General features: G+C 40.8%; 1 protein-coding gene across 3 annotated transcripts in view; it reads right to left on the bottom strand.

Annotated features, from left to right (window-relative positions):
• Positions 1 to 17,524, bottom strand: part of LOC149303982 (solute carrier family 12 member 6) — a 44,450-nt gene that overhangs the window by 8,932 nt on the left and 17,994 nt on the right. For 2 of the 3 annotated variants that reach the window (XM_089480872.1, XM_089480875.1), the window contains exons 3-10: positions 7,886 to 7,930; positions 4,491 to 4,585; positions 3,405 to 3,536; positions 2,365 to 2,511; positions 1,696 to 1,750; positions 1,079 to 1,209; positions 693 to 934; positions 186 to 400 (exon numbers count right to left, since the gene is read on the bottom strand). In XM_089480872.1, the coding sequence (XP_089336998.1) occupies positions 186 to 400; positions 693 to 934; positions 1,079 to 1,209; positions 1,696 to 1,750; positions 2,365 to 2,511; positions 3,405 to 3,536; positions 4,491 to 4,585; positions 7,886 to 7,930 (1,062 nt within the window). The remainder of the gene's footprint in view (positions 1 to 185; positions 401 to 692; positions 935 to 1,078; positions 1,210 to 1,695; positions 1,751 to 2,364; positions 2,512 to 3,404; positions 3,537 to 4,490; positions 4,586 to 7,885; positions 7,931 to 17,524) is intronic. The other variant, XM_089480874.1, reaches the window with a different exon arrangement.

Raw genomic sequence — 17,524 nt, 5'->3', positions numbered from 1 at the left:
TATTGCACGGGTTGCTTTCTGTTTGTTTGTTTCCTGCTAGTAGACACAGGAAAAAAACAACCTGTAGGAAATTAATTGGGAAATCACTCAGCAGCAATGGAAGTGTTCACTATAGGACATTTCTTGGACCACGCACAATGGGAAAAAGCAATGCACTGTTGATAGGGAAAAGAGGCTTTCCTCACCAGCAATAATGCCACTAGCCAATCCTGGAATGCCCTGGATAACAGTAACGTTGTTGTGTAGAAAATAATCATCACATGAGCCATTGAGGCGTTTGGTGGAATTACAGAAGAACTCCCACAGGCGAGTGTGTACCGTGGCATTGTCATGCTCCTCAGTCTTAGCACATATGTCAATCTGGTGTTGGGAGAGGGAACGGTTCCCCAGCATACACACACTGAATGGAGAGGAGATACAGAAAAATGAGCAGAAGAGCTTTTATCCACAAGTACATAAACCAATTTCAGAATCCTGACTCTATCCTACGGGAAATGTAACTCCTGATTGTCCTGAGAGCTGTGTAGTCTTCCAAAACTGCCAAAAAGGATTCCTTGCACTTTCACAAAACAGAATCAAAAACAACATTGCAGATCTGGATTTGCCCAGCATTATGTGGTGGGAGCCACAACTTTCAGATTAATTAAAAGAGAAGATGGGATTAGCCACCTCTGAGCATACTAGTGACCTACGGGAAACTGGGAGGTGCAAAGGATGACTTGATGGCACCAGCATAGATGGCAAGGATGGAGACGATGACACAGGCGAGAAAGAGAGAGGCGAACTTGTTCACGTAACGCACGCCCACGAACACCACCAGCACCATAACCACCAGAAAGGCTGAGCCATACACCCGCATGTTGTTCAACAAAGCAGCCGACTCCTTCAGTGGATCCTGACTATGGAAGATTGCTGCCTCAGGGGCAATGTACATCTGAGAGAAGGGGAGAAACAGACACATCATTTTTGGGAAAGGCAGCAGCTGTAGGTAATGCAAATGATCTTCTGGTGTGAGACAGTTAAGTGGCATTCCCTGAGATGAAAGAATGCTTTATCTTACAGCATGGTGAATTCTTACCAGGAAAATTTCTATGGCCCCCAAGATATACATTGCAGCCGCAAAGGTGGTACCCAGATAAAAGCAGAGTCCCACAGCACCTCCAAATTCAGGCCCCAGCGCTCGTGAAATCATGAAGTACGATCCCCCAGCTACAGAGAGAAAACAAAGAAGAAGACTCCAGATGGAAAGAGCTGGGGTAGGTGGGTTAAGTTAGTAATTTTACTATTTACACTTCAAAACTACTCTAATCCTGGTGTAGTAGAATGCATTTATTTTACAGTGTAAATTCACCAGAGGAGCCCCCAGATAGTTTACAGTAAACACACAAATACAATCAAACACACCAAGAAGATAAAAGCAATGCACATGAGACATTAAGGAGTTTGTCAAAGGCTATTTTTAAAGATATCAAATACCATCAAATGTCATTAAAAGCCCAAGAATAGAATGAACTTGGCCTGAAACCTAGAACAACAATGGTATGCTTAGAGAAAGAGTGCCTTAAGCAGGGCACTGCCAAAGGAAAATCATTCCATGGTAGGGTACTACCTTAAGTTTAGAGGGTCCACAAAATGATCACATCTGATGGTCAGCTACATGTGGGAGGTAGTGGTTGTTTAATATTAGATACTTACCAGGCACAACTCCATTGGTGGCAATGGCACTCATGGAGATAGCTGTCAGCAGTGTCTGTAAAGGAGACAAGAAATTGACAACAAGTGGATTTAGATGACAAATAGATGAACATTTTGTTTTGCCTATTTTTATCACTGTGTGATGAGACTACAGATATTAAGGCTGATGAACATATTTTATAATTTACAGATCCAATTATAACAATTCTGTTTTCTATTCTAGCCAGTTTCACATAAAAGTAACTTATTGTGTTGTGCAGCTTCATTTTGTTTCTCAGCTGATATTGTTATGGGCAACTGAGATGCCAGGGCGGAAGTGCTCCTTCCTTTTAATAGAATGGTCAAAAAAGAAAAAAGAAAAAAAGAGGTGGGGGTCAGAGAGGAGGATAGACAACATTCCAAAAGATAGAACAGTAGGTCAGCTTAGGAAAATGTAGAACAGATGAAGAAACAAGGACTGTCAATGATTCAGCACACAATTGAATATTCCCGAGGAGGATTTTTCAACGTGAATATTCTAATCTTGTGATCTTTATGTTAACATTTCAGCGATGTCATGTTAAGGTTAGAAAGTCTTTCCCTTTCCCACTCCATGAGCTGGAGGCTCTTGTTACTCACACAAGTCTGTATCAGGATATGATTTAGGTTACAAGAGAGAGGGGAACTCACACAGCAACAGCAGATGAGGACAATGGCAAAGGCTTGCAACACACCAGCAGTGCCCACCACCCAGGTGAGTCGCAAGAAGAGAATCACCCCAAAGATGTTCTGGAGGCATGGCAGATAGACACCCATGAATGTGCCCATCTGTGGAGTCTAGGAGAAGAAAAAATAGAAAGCTTTTACAGGTCGAGTGTCCCCACTTTGCTATCACTACCTTGTTCTCTGTGTTTCAGATCTGTCAACTTCTCAGCATGCAAATTCTCTGCTCCTCAGACCTTCAGACTCTTCTCCTTGAGCCCCTCCTTACAGATTTTATCAGTGGAAAAATCCAGGCCCATCCTATTGCTGTGTTTAGGATTGTAGACAGCATAAACACTTATAATATGTCAAATTATCTTAATTTATCTTAGTGAAAAATATATGATACACAAAAAAATTGAAACCTTGCTCTCAGAACTGCAAAAAAGTCCCGATCACATTTTTACTCAGAGCCACACTGTTAATGTGTTGGACTAGAACTCTGAGAGACTTAGGCTTTGAATCCTTGCTCAGCCATGGCAACCCACTGGGTGACCCCCTCTGAACAAACCTTCCCATTAAAACCCAATGATGAGTTTGCCCTGGGGTCACTATAGGTAAAAAACTACTTGAAGGCACCCAGAAACAACTAAACCTTGTTACTCAGATGCCTCAGAGCTTGGCCTAGGAATCTGAACATTTTGCATATTCTGAGAAGCCAAGGAATCAATCAATCTATCTATCTATCTATCTATCTATCTATCTATCTATCTATCTATCTATTTTCCAGTGTTACCTCATGTTGCCTTAGTTTCAACACCTAAAATTGAGGCCAAACAGAAAAGTACAGTGCAGAATTTGGTTTTCTAGGCTGTAGGGCTGCCATGTGGAACTATCATAGCTGTAGGGCTGCCATGTGGAACTATCACCTTTTCCTAAATGTGATGTCTATTTTTTTTGCTCTCTCAACCCAAGATGCTTTCCACCTACAGTCCTCATTATCAACAAGAAGCCATCCTGCTCCTTACCTTGGTGGGCTTTTTCTTGCCTGGAGGGACATTCTCTGCTTCCTCATGTTCACGGGCTCCCTGCATCAGGTTTGTATAGTTGGCCATGCGGTTGAGTAGGGAGGACACTTTTGGCCGAGTGTCCATCTCCTCCTGCAAAGTGAGAAAAGTAGAAGTAAATGTGAAGATAACTTCTTATGGAAAAAACCCATATGAAAAATAAGGCACAATTTCACCGAAGTAGCTATACTGATAAGGGAAAGCACTAGTACAGGAAGGCAGGCAAATTAAGACAGAATAAGATAAAAGAAACAGGTTGTGTATAAACAGGCTGGGTGGGCTTTATGAGAAATAAAATGCCTCTCATTCCTCCAACCAGTATAAACTATTAAAATGAATCAAACTGGAAATCCTGGCTTTACATAATTAGGAAGAGGGAATGATAGGAGGCTGCCTAACAGCTAAAAATTATACTGAATTTATTTCTGACTTAAAGACATTTCAGTAAACAGTGCCTGAAAACTTCTGAGGCTATCTATGAGTTGTGGTGACTAGAAAAGTTGTTTGAAAAAGAAAAATAGAAAGAAAGAAAGGTCATGTTCCTGCACTTTGTACACACTCAGAAGATACGCATAGCTTTAGAAATAAGGAACAAGAGTGTTCGAGTTGAGTATCCCTTATTTGGAGATCCAAAATACTGCAAAATCCAAAATTGTCCAGATGAGTGGTTAAAATAGGAACTCATCTTTCTGATGGTTCAATGTACACAAACTTTGTTTTTGCACAAAATTATTAAAAATATTGTGTATAAAATTACCTTCAGCCTATGTGTATAAGGGGTATATGAAACAAAAAATAATTTCCTGTTTAGACTTGGGTCCCATCTCCAAAATCTCATTATGTATATGCAAATATTTAAAAAAACTGGAAAAAAAAATCAAAATCCAAAATGTTTCAGATCCCAAACATTTTGGATAAAGGATACTCAACCTGCATTGGGTGTAAAGCTATAAGGAAGGGTGGAAACATACATTAATGGATTTAGTTGAAGGAGAGATTGTGGAAAGCAGGAAGAAGAAGCCCTCCAGAAGACAGCAATGATCTTACCTCAAAGAGTGCCAAATTTTTATCAAAGAATTCATCTCCATCTTCATAGTTGATATTGTTGAGATACGCATTTGGATCTTTCTTGTGCCCAGGATCTGCAACAAGAGAGAGCTTGCTGAAGAGATGGAAAGGATGAGAGCACATCTGACATATACATCCAGTGCTTCCTTGCGCTGACTGTGAGAGTTGGGCTTGTACATAGTTTACTGAGAACAGTCAAATAACACCACAGATATTTCAGGACTGCCACTAGACATCTAGCTGATCACTCATGACAATAATGTTCTGCCCTCAAAATGAGAAGGGTCTGTGGTGGGGGGAAAAAGAGGAGGTATGGGGGAAACCAAAGCTACCTAGAAACCAGAAAGCCTGCCTAAGTAACACTGCTGTCTAGCATGCATTTCTTTTTGCCTTGTGCGATCACTGAGGCACAGTGAATAGGTGAGGGAGCATCACACTACACAGCTTTTCTGTTTTACAGCTTCTTGCTGCTGGAAGATGGAAGGAAGGACAAAAGAGCCCTTGTTTCAAAAAAATCATCTGTGAGACCAACTTACATCTTTCTTGAATGGAGGCAAAAGTTATAAATCTATCAGGAAGAAAATGGTTAATGAATGTAGAGCTATAGGTAATCTGCATTATTTAAAACACATATACATAAAAGCAGCTTGCATGGAATTTTCAAGAACATGGCTATGCCAAATGAGGGTTGATAGACACATTGCACTCCTCCTGAAATGTTCTTATTGTGAAAGTACTTCATTGTAAAAAGTTGATTATCCAGGAATGATAATGTAATAGAGCTGTTTGCTCATGCACAGTCCCTTTGCAATTTGATCGGATTTTCTAATGTTTTCTCCACCACCTGAAGATCGAAAATGAGACCTAGTATGCTGATGATAAAGAGTTTAAAACTAATTACACTCTAAAAATTTTCTTATTGGTGGATTTTTTAAAAAAGCAAAAGAACCACTGATTAATGTACTTGCCATGAAGAGAATCTGGTTCTCTCACCCCAAATTACTAGTTATCCTACCCCACCCATTCACAGATTCAGAAATACAGCTATCTAGATCTGGCATTCATTCTCCAAACTACGAACACCTGAATATTCCTCCCCTCCATGACTTGAATGAGAATGGTTTTATGTGAGAACATTTCTCTCTTGTCTCCACCCCCAAATTTAGATGATTCAGATAACTAGCTTTTGAGTAGTGCAGGGCGATCCTCAAATGAAAATACATTAGAAGCAGGCTTGGCCTCAAGCACACAAAGACAGCATTTATAGCTGGGCCATACCCAACAACCCTGAGGCATGGAATCTAGGCATCTGCCTCAACTGGAATGAACACCCCACCCAGTTCCCCTTGCTATCCAGAACAATGGGGATATGAAGTTCAAGAAATGTCGTGTCCCATTCTGAATGCATGTGAGACAGGTGAGATCATTATCACAGTAAAGAAACCCCAAAACAATTGCAGATGGTAAAGGGCACATGGGCAAATTAACATGATTTGAAGGTGGGGGGATTAGATAGTTCAAAAGCACCACAGTTTACTACCAGATGTACAGTCTAATACATCAATCAGGTACAGTATTAGGCTGATCTGGATTTTTAACCTACAACAACCTCCTCAGTGTACAGGCATGAAGTGTTTCTATATGTTTCAGCAACATACCTTTACTGATAGAGTCCAGGGAATCCCACACACACTCATTTCAACATACCAAAGATAACAACTTTGCTGCTATTTACACAGTTGGTCATCCCAGGCTGAAGAAGAAGCAAGTCAGGAATTCTTGATCTTTACAAAGATCACAGGCTCTCTGTCAACCCTTTTGAGTCTTTGGTTCACTTTCTCAAACGCATAAAAGGCAAAAGTGAGTTTGAGAGTACACTTGTCCCTCCATATTCGGCACAAACCCCCCGTGAATATGGAAAAACCGCAAATAACAAAAACACCATGTTTTTAACTGAGAGGATGATTCTATGATGCTATCTCTAGGTCCTCCAGTGCAACTCTGTGGCCAACGTCCAACAGACACTGACTACAGAACTGCGCTGGAGGAGATACAAATGCCTAGTAGAGTATTCTCTCTAGGAATCTCTAGGTCTTTTGGTGCAACTTCTAGTTAAAGTTGAACCACAGAGTTGCACTGCAGGACCGATATATTCCTAGAGAGAACATATTAATAAAATCTGTAAATAATCAAAGCCACAAATATCAAAGCCGCAAATATGGAGGGATGAGTGTAGTTGTTTTCTGGGATAACTAAAAGAAGCAAGTCCCTGTGGAACAGTGCAATACTCCTTCACAAGTAAAGGCAATGCAGGGCTGCATTTAATGTCACTTTCAGTTGCATAAAGGAGAGCACTTGGAATGGCCCCTATCTCTACCTAACACGGGACAGACAGCAATTACCCTGCAGGGAAAAGAATTCAAATTGAATACTACAAAAATTTACCATGACCGCAAGCATGCTAGTGTGAATCTTAAAGCAGTCTTTTAAATTTTTTACTTATTTATCTGAAATATTTATACCCTGCTCTTCAGCCACAAAGGCTCTCAGAGCGGCTTACATTTTTTAAAATTAGACAATTCACTGCCCTCAGGCTCACAATCTAATAAGACATGACACAGAAGGAGAAGGGAATGGTGGTGGGGAAGGGATCAAGTTCACAAATCATGTATGAAGTTGTTACTTGGCCATTTCTAGAAAATAACATGTATAGTCCTTAAAAAGATGAAATTTTAGGAATGCTCGCATGGTGGTGGTTTTAATTTAAATATAAATAAAATTTAGGGTTTATTTATTAGTGGGAACAGCCCATTCTAGGGACAGAATGTCTCTGGGAGCAAAGCTCCAACATGATGTAGCACTGTTGCCATGGGCATTATGTAACCTGAAATGCTGCATGAACTACTACTGCTCATTGGAGTGGAGAGGCTAAAGAGAAAGCAAGCAAACAGCTACCTCTTACTCAAGAGCATCCCCTGAATTCCTGGTGCCCTCACCTGTTCAGACACAAATGCAGTTTTTGGTGAAGGGAACTTTAATCATCATTAAGTTTGAAAAGGAGTAACCTTTGTAAAGTTGCCCTGCCTGCTTGGAGAATACTTGTCACAGGCATACACTTTATAGTGGCAAGTATTTACCAACCTGCCTTAAAAGACACCCATACAATGAAAAATCTGTGCCTTCAAGCAGGGAATTACAAACACACAAAATCCTTTATTAGGGAGTCACATACAGAGGGTGCTAATATTTTCTCCACTTATCAATACAGTCAGAGGTAACAGGGATACATGCCCCAAACTCTTTGACAGTGGACAACACAGACATATACTCTGCACAAACTGAAATACAAACGTGAATCCTCTACAATACTGTACCTAAGAGCTGACACTGTTCCCCTGTGATGGAAGTTTGACTCACATCTGAAAAATCAAACAGAAAATGGGAAAGAAAATGAATTGCAAAATAAAGAGTGAATGGGGGAATAAAATAATAGGCCAGGGTTTCTCTCTTCTGCCTCCCCATGATTAAAAAAAAAGACTTTCTTTCCCCTGAAGTATTACCAGAAAAAGAAAAAGATCATGGAACTGAATGCTTCAATTTCAAAATCAAAAGTAGCTACAAATGAGGAAAGTAACCAAGAATAGTCAAAGGCCTTTCAAACACCATTTTCTCCTTTCCTTCCCACATCCATCTGAAAACACTTTATAATCCCATGGGAAAGATAATGGACTTTTTCATCAGGTGGTGCAGACTCTAAGGCAGTGGACAACTAGAAGAACAATACATGGATTTTTTCCATTCTGCAGCCCTTCAGTCTTTGCGTAGGGTGTGGAAAACAGAAATATCTGTAAGATTTCCCTCCTCCACTGTTAAGGGATGCTGACACAGCCTCTCTTTGTGGATTAGTTTTGGTTCCTAATGGTGATAGCCACATTTGTGTTTGTCCTCCTGGCTCCAATTGGCTACCCATCCAAGGACAGAGTTGTTGTAGTACAAGAGATGGCTTGTCTGCTGGAATAGTATCTTTTGTGTGGGGTCAGTAGTTGGATGGAAGGATAGCCAGATTAGGATGTACATGTAGATTTGAGCTTTGAGGTACTTTTCAAACTTTTAAAAACAGGAGTGGGAAAAAACACATCCATTACAGACTATGTTGAAAGGAATCTTCAACTATGTAAAATGCCATGACTTCATCTACAACTAAGGATACAGGGTAGGTATTGCTATGCAGGTACACTGTTGTGTGCGTTGAAGTCATTTCCCACTTACGACAACTCTATGATTGAAAGATTTGTTCAGAGGGGGGTTGCCTTTGCCTTCTTCTGAATCTGAGAGAATGTGACTTGCCCAAGGCCACCCAATGGATTTCTATGGCAGGTACATACCATTCCTTTAAGTCTTTAATAGTATAAGACATGCACAATTCTGAGCAACATTTCTATTCATGGCGTTTACTCATGGCATGTTGACCTTAAACTCATTATGGAGCTCTTCCCTCTCTTTATAATCAGTATAGATTATTCAAACTTTTTTCCTTACCTGAGGATATCACTGATGCTGGGGACCATCTCTTTACTTTTTAAAAAGAAAATATTTGGTTGTCTTCTTCTGAGGACTTTACAGTACATGGAGCTGTCTCTGCCAAATAATATGACTGACACTGAGATTATGTGAGATTTTGTCCTAGTTAATATACGGAGAGGCCTGCCTATAAGAATTCAGTAAGTCTAGAGGCCCATCATGAAAACTGCAGGTCTCCTAGGATCACTTCCTATTGGTAATTATCACTGTAAGGCAAGTAAGAGCAAGCTGATTATCAGAAGCATCACACACTTTAATGACAGAAAGCTCCAGTGGAAGGACAGCCTCTCTCAAGTTTGGATATCCATATGATGTTGAGACTACAGCTCCCATGATCCCTGATTAATGGCCATGCTGGCTTGGGAGGATGGAAGTTGAAGCCCAATAGCAGTTGCTCCAAGGATAGGAAAGGCCTCCCTAAGGAGGATGATAAGTGTGTGTGAAGTTAAAATTGGTTTGAACCTCCGAAGAAAGACCTGGTTAATCAATAAGTCCCTACATGTATTCAAGGCACTTTGTAAATGGAAGTAAAACACCAACAATAAAGCCATTTGAAATTCCTAAAGGACAAATTCTGGATGTACAAAAAAGAAGAAATTTGTGAGGCGCGTTTGGTTTTGTGGAGGGTTTTCCAGGGGCGAGTTCTGAGTTTGCTGCTAAAAGGTTCACTTTTACTGACTTTACTACAGATTTTGTTCTTGCTGCTACAATTCTGAAGTTTTAAATTGTGCATTACTCATAAAATAAAGTTCATAGTTTACTATATTTTTATCATGATTTTGTAAGGTACAAGATGCTTTATGGACCTGTTATAAACTAAAATGTAAAATATAATGAAGGAAACCCAAAGTTAAAAGCTTTTTAAAAGGTGGGCAAGGAGGAAGAAGAGCCTTGGATATTTTCTTCAAAATACAAGAAAACACTTCTGTGCAAGTTCAATGTGGTTGGGGCGCAAAAATGCAGAGTTCTGCTAATTGTTTAACACCTTATTCCTGGAGCAGCCATATGTTGTGGGGAAAGTAATATGGCAGATTAAGCGCTGTAGGGCTCGCTGGAAGCCAGCAAAATGAATCAAATATGTCATAGCCACTGAAGCCTAAAGGTGAAAATATGAGGGATACCAGAATACATAACAGATAATTCAGAAAAGACAGATGGGAGTGAGGCCTGCTGATGGGGGATCAAACTGATAAAGTACTTTCTGTTCAACAGCCTGTCCTCACTTCTGTCAACCATCTTGCTTTGGCACTCTCTCTTGCCCTGTTTCGCATGGTGTGGCCTCCAGAAGTAGAAGTATCTTTTGTCTGCACCCAATGACCAACACAGAGGGCATTGTCCCTGTTCATTGTCTGAAGAGAAGGGATTCAAATTGCCTGGGATAAAAAGACATTACACAGACGCTGAATAGATTTGGGCATTTCTGACACCATCCAGGTCTAACTTGAACTTCTGTTTTTTTCCACCTTGTAGGGTAAGGACCAATTCCTTAGAGAGGGCGACATTTTTGAGAACCAAAGGTAAGATGTGATCTTAGGACTGTCATGCTATGGCTGTAAAAACACTACTCAGCCTGAGACAGCTATGTCAGGAGGTTTGTTGCTGCCCTTCAGATTCTCTTCCAGGAGCCAGGCCATAGGTCCTGAAGCAACTGTCAATAGCATTTTTCAATTTCAGCCTTTGAGGGCTCTCCAAACAGCATGCACTAAATGTGCATTTGTTGCTACTGAAGAAATGTGAAACATTTGTTTTACCATAGGGTGAATCATATGTAACATGAGATTACTTAAAGGTGTGCCACAAAGCTGAACTCCCTAATTTTTTTTAAGGTATGGGATGATTATTTGGCTCTGTATAGTTATGGAAGCAAATGGATCCAGGGACTAATAGTTATTCAAGGCTGTTACAAGTATACCTCAGGTAATGGATCAGATGCTTTTCTGAGCAGTTCTTCTTTAACAGAAAATTTGGTAAAGAGGCAGAACTGAGATGGAAATAACAGGGTAAGGTTTGTGCACCACAAAAAAAGAACAGTAGTTCAATGCATTTCAGCAAATGTTTTATACAAAGCTAACAATATGCACATGTGAAAAACAAAAATGCTTTGAAACTTCTGGAGTCCACTTGCAAGTTTTTTCTAAAATATTTCCAGAGATACTAGATATTTTTCTCTTATCAGTCTGCACTTTTCTTATAAGGTCCATTTTGGCATTTGGCATTCCATTTTAATACACTGGGGGTAACAGCCTTATCTGTTTAATATGCTGGTGAGACAGACCTTATTTGCATTCCCATTTTCTCTCTGTTTTGCACTCGTCACATGCTCAGCAAGGGATTCTGGATGCAGCTGGTGTTTACCTCGCCTATTGTAGGCAGGAACACACAGCTATAGCAGGATCAGCTAGACCTGAATTCCATTCTTTTCCAGACCAAGCTTTATCGCATTGTTGACGATAGACACACTGTTGCAATCCAGCAATAAAACCCTGTATTTCTCCACACCAACCTCCCAATGATGTTGTTCTTAAGAAATCTCCAGCTAGACTGTGGACAAGAAAGAAAAGGAGAAAAAAGGGGGCTGTGCAGGCATAAAATGATGTTATTGAAAGATGCTTCTTTGTCAGAGGCTTTGTTAAATTTGATATATGCTGGAACATCCAGAATAAAAGAGTAATCTGAAGAGCACAAACACATGTCAAGGTCCATAAATTATCCTTTTTTGCATGGAGTCTGTGTACGTGGCACAGAAAGGTATTTGTGATTCCCATTTTACTCATGGAGAAAAATATTTACCAAAGGCCCTGTTAGGTCACACTTAGGATGACTCTGACTCCAGTAACACTGCATGTGCCATGTTTCCTGGCTGTCACACCTGTTATGTGTTACAACCTACTCAGAGCCCTTCAAATGAGTTAGGGCTATAAATAAGAGTCCACTACCCAGCTTTAAACATCACTGTCTCAGATGAGGGAAGTGATGTAAATCAGAATCCTGGATCTTTGACTTCATTTTCTTTCACCTTCCACACTAAGATATGCATCCTAAGATCTGAGGGGATCCAGCCCCCAAACTCTGTACATTAGCATCAGAGGGAAGAAACTGGCAGGCACAGAGAGTGGCAGGATGGCAAGGATTGACCCTTAGATTTAGATTTAATTCAGTGTTTCCAGACCACACTCAGCTCTCCCAGACAATCTAAATCAAATTATCAGGGCTGCTCTTGTGAGATTTGTCTCTTCCTAAAGCATACACACAAGGCACACGCCAGCTCCAGCTCTATCTATCTGTCTTTGCTGAGAGCAAGATGAACAGCCTTTAACGCCTAGAGTCGTTGACAAAACGTGTGTGTTATTTTCATGGACATGGCAGAACTCCAGTGAAACAGCTGGCAGATCTTTAGCCCTCCCGCCATCCTATTGTGGATGCATGCCTTACAGTCACTTCTTTCATGCAGTCATGGGTAATGCAAGTGCATTTGACTTCACAGAGGGAATCTGGTGGTGATGCTATACATGTAAACCAGTCCTTGTCAAAAGTTCCTTTCTTTTTTTAAAAGGTGAACACTAGGAAAAAGAGGAAAAGGAGAGTACTCCATACTATTCTTTCTTTCCAATTAGTAATGAAGAATTTCTCAATACAGAAATCTACTTCTTCTGAACTACTAGACTTTGCTCCATGTAAGTTAAGAAAAAAATAATCCAGGAGTTGATGTTCTAAGATAACAGTACTTTGATGTTTCCATCGTCTAGAGCTTGAAGGACAACACACAAAGTCTGATTCATCCTAGGCTTAAATCTCTATTTCGATAAGAAAAAGTAGTGGATAGCAGTGAGTAAATCAATTTCTCCCAGCTGCCGTTCCCTTTTCAAAACAGCAACAACAATAAATTATTTTACTGGGTGGCTGCAAGGGAGACAAAGCAATAATACTAATCAGGTTATCAAGAGTTTAAGTGAACTCGTGGACAGTTAACAACACCAACATGACTAGTATCATATTTGTGCCTACTGGCTACAACTGTTTTTCTTCCCAGGAAATTCTCTGCGAACTGGCAGCCAGTGGTTTGTGGACTGGCACTGCTCCACAGACCATTGCTTTGAGTAGCACTGCTGTAAGTGCTACTCATCTCAAAGAAGCAGGGTTAATTGGGTGGAACCCTGCATATATACAAAGAGCAAACTCAATTCTCCCAGGTGTGGCTCCTTATGAAGATAGATCAAGACCATTAAAATATAAGAGGTAGATATCAGCAGGCTTGGGTGAACCTCAAGGCATGCCAAAATAGAAAACTGCTTTAGAAAATAAAACCTGAAAAGGGAGACCACCAAACAAGCTCAAGGAGGAGCCTCCTCAGAGGCCATAAAATGCTGGCTGACTACTGGGAAGGGAAGGAGAAAGTGGAGGAGGAAAATTGGAAGTACAGTTGCCCCTTTGAACTCACAGGGGATCCATTCCAGACTGCCCTGCGAGTTTGAAACCTCATATGTATTCAAACCCATACGCTTAAATGGAGTGCATGCTCCATTAAGATGAATAGTGGTTGCTCCTCTGTGGATTTCCAAGTCCGTGCATTTTAAGTCTGCGGACTTGGAGGGGCAACTGAATTCTGAAAGTAGCGGGGTTAACTGGGTGGAAACCTGAATAGAAGCACCCATTGTTGTGGAATTCATTTGCACAGTTAAACAGGGAACTCAAGAAAGTGAACACTGGCAAACAGAAAAAAGGTTATAGCATAGAGAAGAGCAGAAGGTAACCAAAGTGCCTGTCAAGCAACAGAAAGAGAAAGCTGTTGCACAGATAAGCTTGCTTGGAACTTACAGTTAGCAATGTGTGCTGGTCTATAACCGTAATAAAGATGAACTGAACTGAACTATAGTTGGCAATCACTAAGAAAAAGGACATTGCAGAGTTGTATACAACATTTATGGCTGAAATATGTGAAGATGCTGAAATAGATGAATGACGAGAGAAAGAAGATGCTATTTTTGATACTTAATATAAAAGTTTCTTAAATCAACTACTCATGCACTCAGTACAGAAGACAAATTACAAAAGGGCTGAAGACTAGGTTTCATGTGTTGTTTTTTTTAATGGTTTTAGGGAATCACGTGGCTCAGTTCTCATTTGCTCCAGTCTCTAGGCGATAATCTCAAGAGAACTCATGAATGACAGCTTCAGAATTTCCCCCTTTCCTTTAGACTCCTTTTCTATCCCAGAGATGAAAAATGGGTTATTGTTGCAACTACATGGATCCCATTTTCTTCCAAAAGCAGGAAGCGACGCTCGGCTGACCTGGCTCCCAGCCCCACTAGGTTCTACCTCCTAGGTTAAATTGCTGTTTTACTTCAGCAGCCAGCCTCCTGGCATTCAGTTATTGTTTTAATTAAAGGTCAAGCCAAAAAATCCTAGTAAGGAGGCCACCAGTGGGTTATTCAAGGCCAGGTGGGAGGAAAAAGAAGTAAAGGGACAGAGATACTGAGACTTCCAATCAGCACAGAGACTGGCAAGGGGTTTATATCATATCTGAATCTTATAGTAAAGCTGGAAACAAAAGTGGGTGAGGCACAAAGGCTAGTTACTAGGAAATGCGTAACCACGATTGGATATTATTTCTTCATTCCAAAGCTTCTCAAGTGAAATGGTTGCAGAAAGGAAGGTGGTGGTGAGTTGTTGTCATGTGGGGGGGGGGATCCAATCTAATTTACTTACCTGCTGCCAGAGTCTCATTTGGTTTCCAGATCTGCCCTGTGCTGGTTCTTTTCTGCCTGCTTTCCTCAGCTTCCCTCTCTCCATCATCTTCCACCTTGGTCACGGTGAAATGAGGCATGTTCAAGGCAAAACTTTCTCCCAGGCCAGGAAACAAAGACCCAAAAGCGCTGGTGGATCAGGCAACAGGCAGCCCCCAGGGAATGGGAGGGATAGGGCGTGTGCGTGTGTAGAAAGTAAGGGAAGCACGCCTCCACCGGGGTGTGTGTGAGACAGAGCGTGTCCAAGTTTCTGCATGCCAGCAAGCGTATTTACCTCACTGGCGCTAAGAAGATTATCTCCTCCGTGTTTGTACTGCTGTCTTCAGTTCATCAGGACAGTAAGAAGGGAGACGGAGCGCCACACAACACTGATTTGCAGCCACCCTTCAGTTGAAGGAGCTGAGCAACAGCTACATACAACCTGTTGTAAGCTGAAATGCAGCCTGCTTGTACGCAACAACAGTTCACTACCACACAGGGTGTGCTTGGGAAGTTATAAAGTTGGGAGGAGCTTTACAGGTCATGTACCTGAGGGCTGGATCCAATCTGTTATTAAAGAATACAAGGTATGAGTAATTACAAATTAGAATGCCAAGAGGAGAAGTGATGGAGGTGGAGCTCTACTAGCACTGCCTGTGGGACAAGAAATGTGTTCTTAAAGCAGACTGAGGCCAAGCAAAGCAACGCAACCTCAGAGAACAGCCCAATCTGGACAACATGGTTTTCTTCAGAGCCATAAAATAATCTATAGTACAAATGGAGGCATGGTGATAAGCGAGTGCAGAAGGGCCCCTTTCAAGGTGTGCTGAAATCTGTAAATCAAAAATCAAGAAATAACAGGGCAGTGAAAAAAGCAAGGGAACCTGGACAGGAACACCTCAGCGTTTATTCCTGGTTCTGAGAGGAAAGAATAGCTAATAGGGAGAGTGGCAGCTTCCACTGCACATTCAAGAAAGGCAGAGGATTTAGTTATTCAGAACTGGAGAAAAATAGAAGGCTGAGAGTTAGAACTCCTAGGTACGATCTCTAGTTTTTGGTAAAAGCAAAGTAGAGGGGGGGGGGGGGGAGAGAAGAGAGATAACAGAATGGATGCCTCTGTTGGAAAATAACCCCATCTTTTAGTTTGCCAAGCCAACAATGCATCTTCCCATGTATTTTCTCCAGATCTGTGTCTTCAGCAGAGGATATCATTTGAATACATATAACACACCTTTCTCAGATCTGGATCTCTCCGTCTACAGCCTGCTCTACACTCCTTAAAAAGATCTTATGTTGAAACCACTTCTATGTCTTTGTACAGCCCCTTGTACTCCAAATACCTGTTTAGTAAAAGTAGAAGCATTCTAGTGGGTCAGAAGAGTATAGGCAATGAGCCAAATCTAGAAAACTCTAGTTGCTCCAGTTCTACTTCCAGCAATCTCTCCTGTGCTATTTATACCCTCAAGATACTGAGATTAGGACCAATGCCATAATCAACTTAAAAGGCCGCTATGCTGGGAACCTGAGGGCAGTGCAGCACACTCAGCCTAGCACAAGACTTGTACATGTCAGGATTTATGAGAATGGAGCCACTCTCATCACTCATGGCTCCCTTGATGGATCTAGACAGGCACACTCCAAAATGAAGCTCTGGCAAAAAGGCCGAGGCACAGTCTGGAGAAATGCCATCCATTGGAGGGGGTGGGGGATGAAAATAGAGCATAACCTTCATTCAAGCCTATGACCTTTCATTTCTCTCTGTTATTGTGCAGCTACTGATCAATGAGATCTGGCAGAGAGAACAATGGCACCAGATGAGCTCCAAAAATCCTTAAAGTGTCTAATACTGCTGGTTCATCATGGTTTAAAGCTCAGGTTGAACAGGAAGTATTTCAAACTTAATGAATTATAATCAGATAGTAATATTCATCTTGTTTTGTAAATATTAATATGGAAGTCAGAATTTGATTTTCACTGCCCCCAGTCACCCAAACAGTACAATACACGGTCTTGCTATTATTATTGAAACAGCAGCATCAATGTCCATGTCAGAGTCCACACTCTTGTGGGTTACACTCTAAAATTATATAATAAAGCACACTGAGAAAGAAGTAAATAGGAAGAAAATAGACCATCCTATATATATATTTAAATCTCCATTTGTGCATAACTTACAGGCTCATTCCCTAGGCAAGTCATGGATACGAAAAACTTCATAGAAAATGTGGTCTTTGGGAAAGGATATGAAGGAACTAGGACAGATGGGACCACACAGAGGTTTTGAGAAGTTGTTCCAGCCATATGGTCAAGTTTGGAATCTTTGAGCAAATTACTGAACAAATCTTATTTTATATTGTATGTTTATTGTATTTCACTCTGTAACCCATCATCATCATCATCATCATCATCATCATCATCATCTATTTTTGTTTCAAGAAATATATAGATCAAGGAAGAATGACCTAAAATGGTATTTCAGACAAACATACCCCCTGCAAAGTTTGTCACTGAAATCAGACTAGAATATATTTAAAAATTAACAAAATACAGTATAAGGCACTTTCACCAATGAGTTTGGAAAGTATGCATGTAGAATAAAAAGTAGGAAAATCAGTGTTTTTCATGTAAAAGGACTGATAATGATGAGCAGTGGAACCTATTTTAATAGTTATTGTTGCGACCTGAACGTTCTGTTGTCATGCATTTATG

This window comes from Sceloporus occidentalis, unplaced genomic scaffold (assembly GCF_023333645.1).
Source record: "Sceloporus occidentalis isolate IW3139 unplaced genomic scaffold, rSceOcc1.0.p SCAF_14, whole genome shotgun sequence".
In the NCBI taxonomy this organism is placed as follows: domain Eukaryota; kingdom Metazoa; phylum Chordata; class Lepidosauria; order Squamata; family Phrynosomatidae; genus Sceloporus; species Sceloporus occidentalis.
The sequence above is the reverse complement of the archived record's forward strand: the minus strand, read 5'-3'. Positions and strand labels throughout refer to the sequence as shown.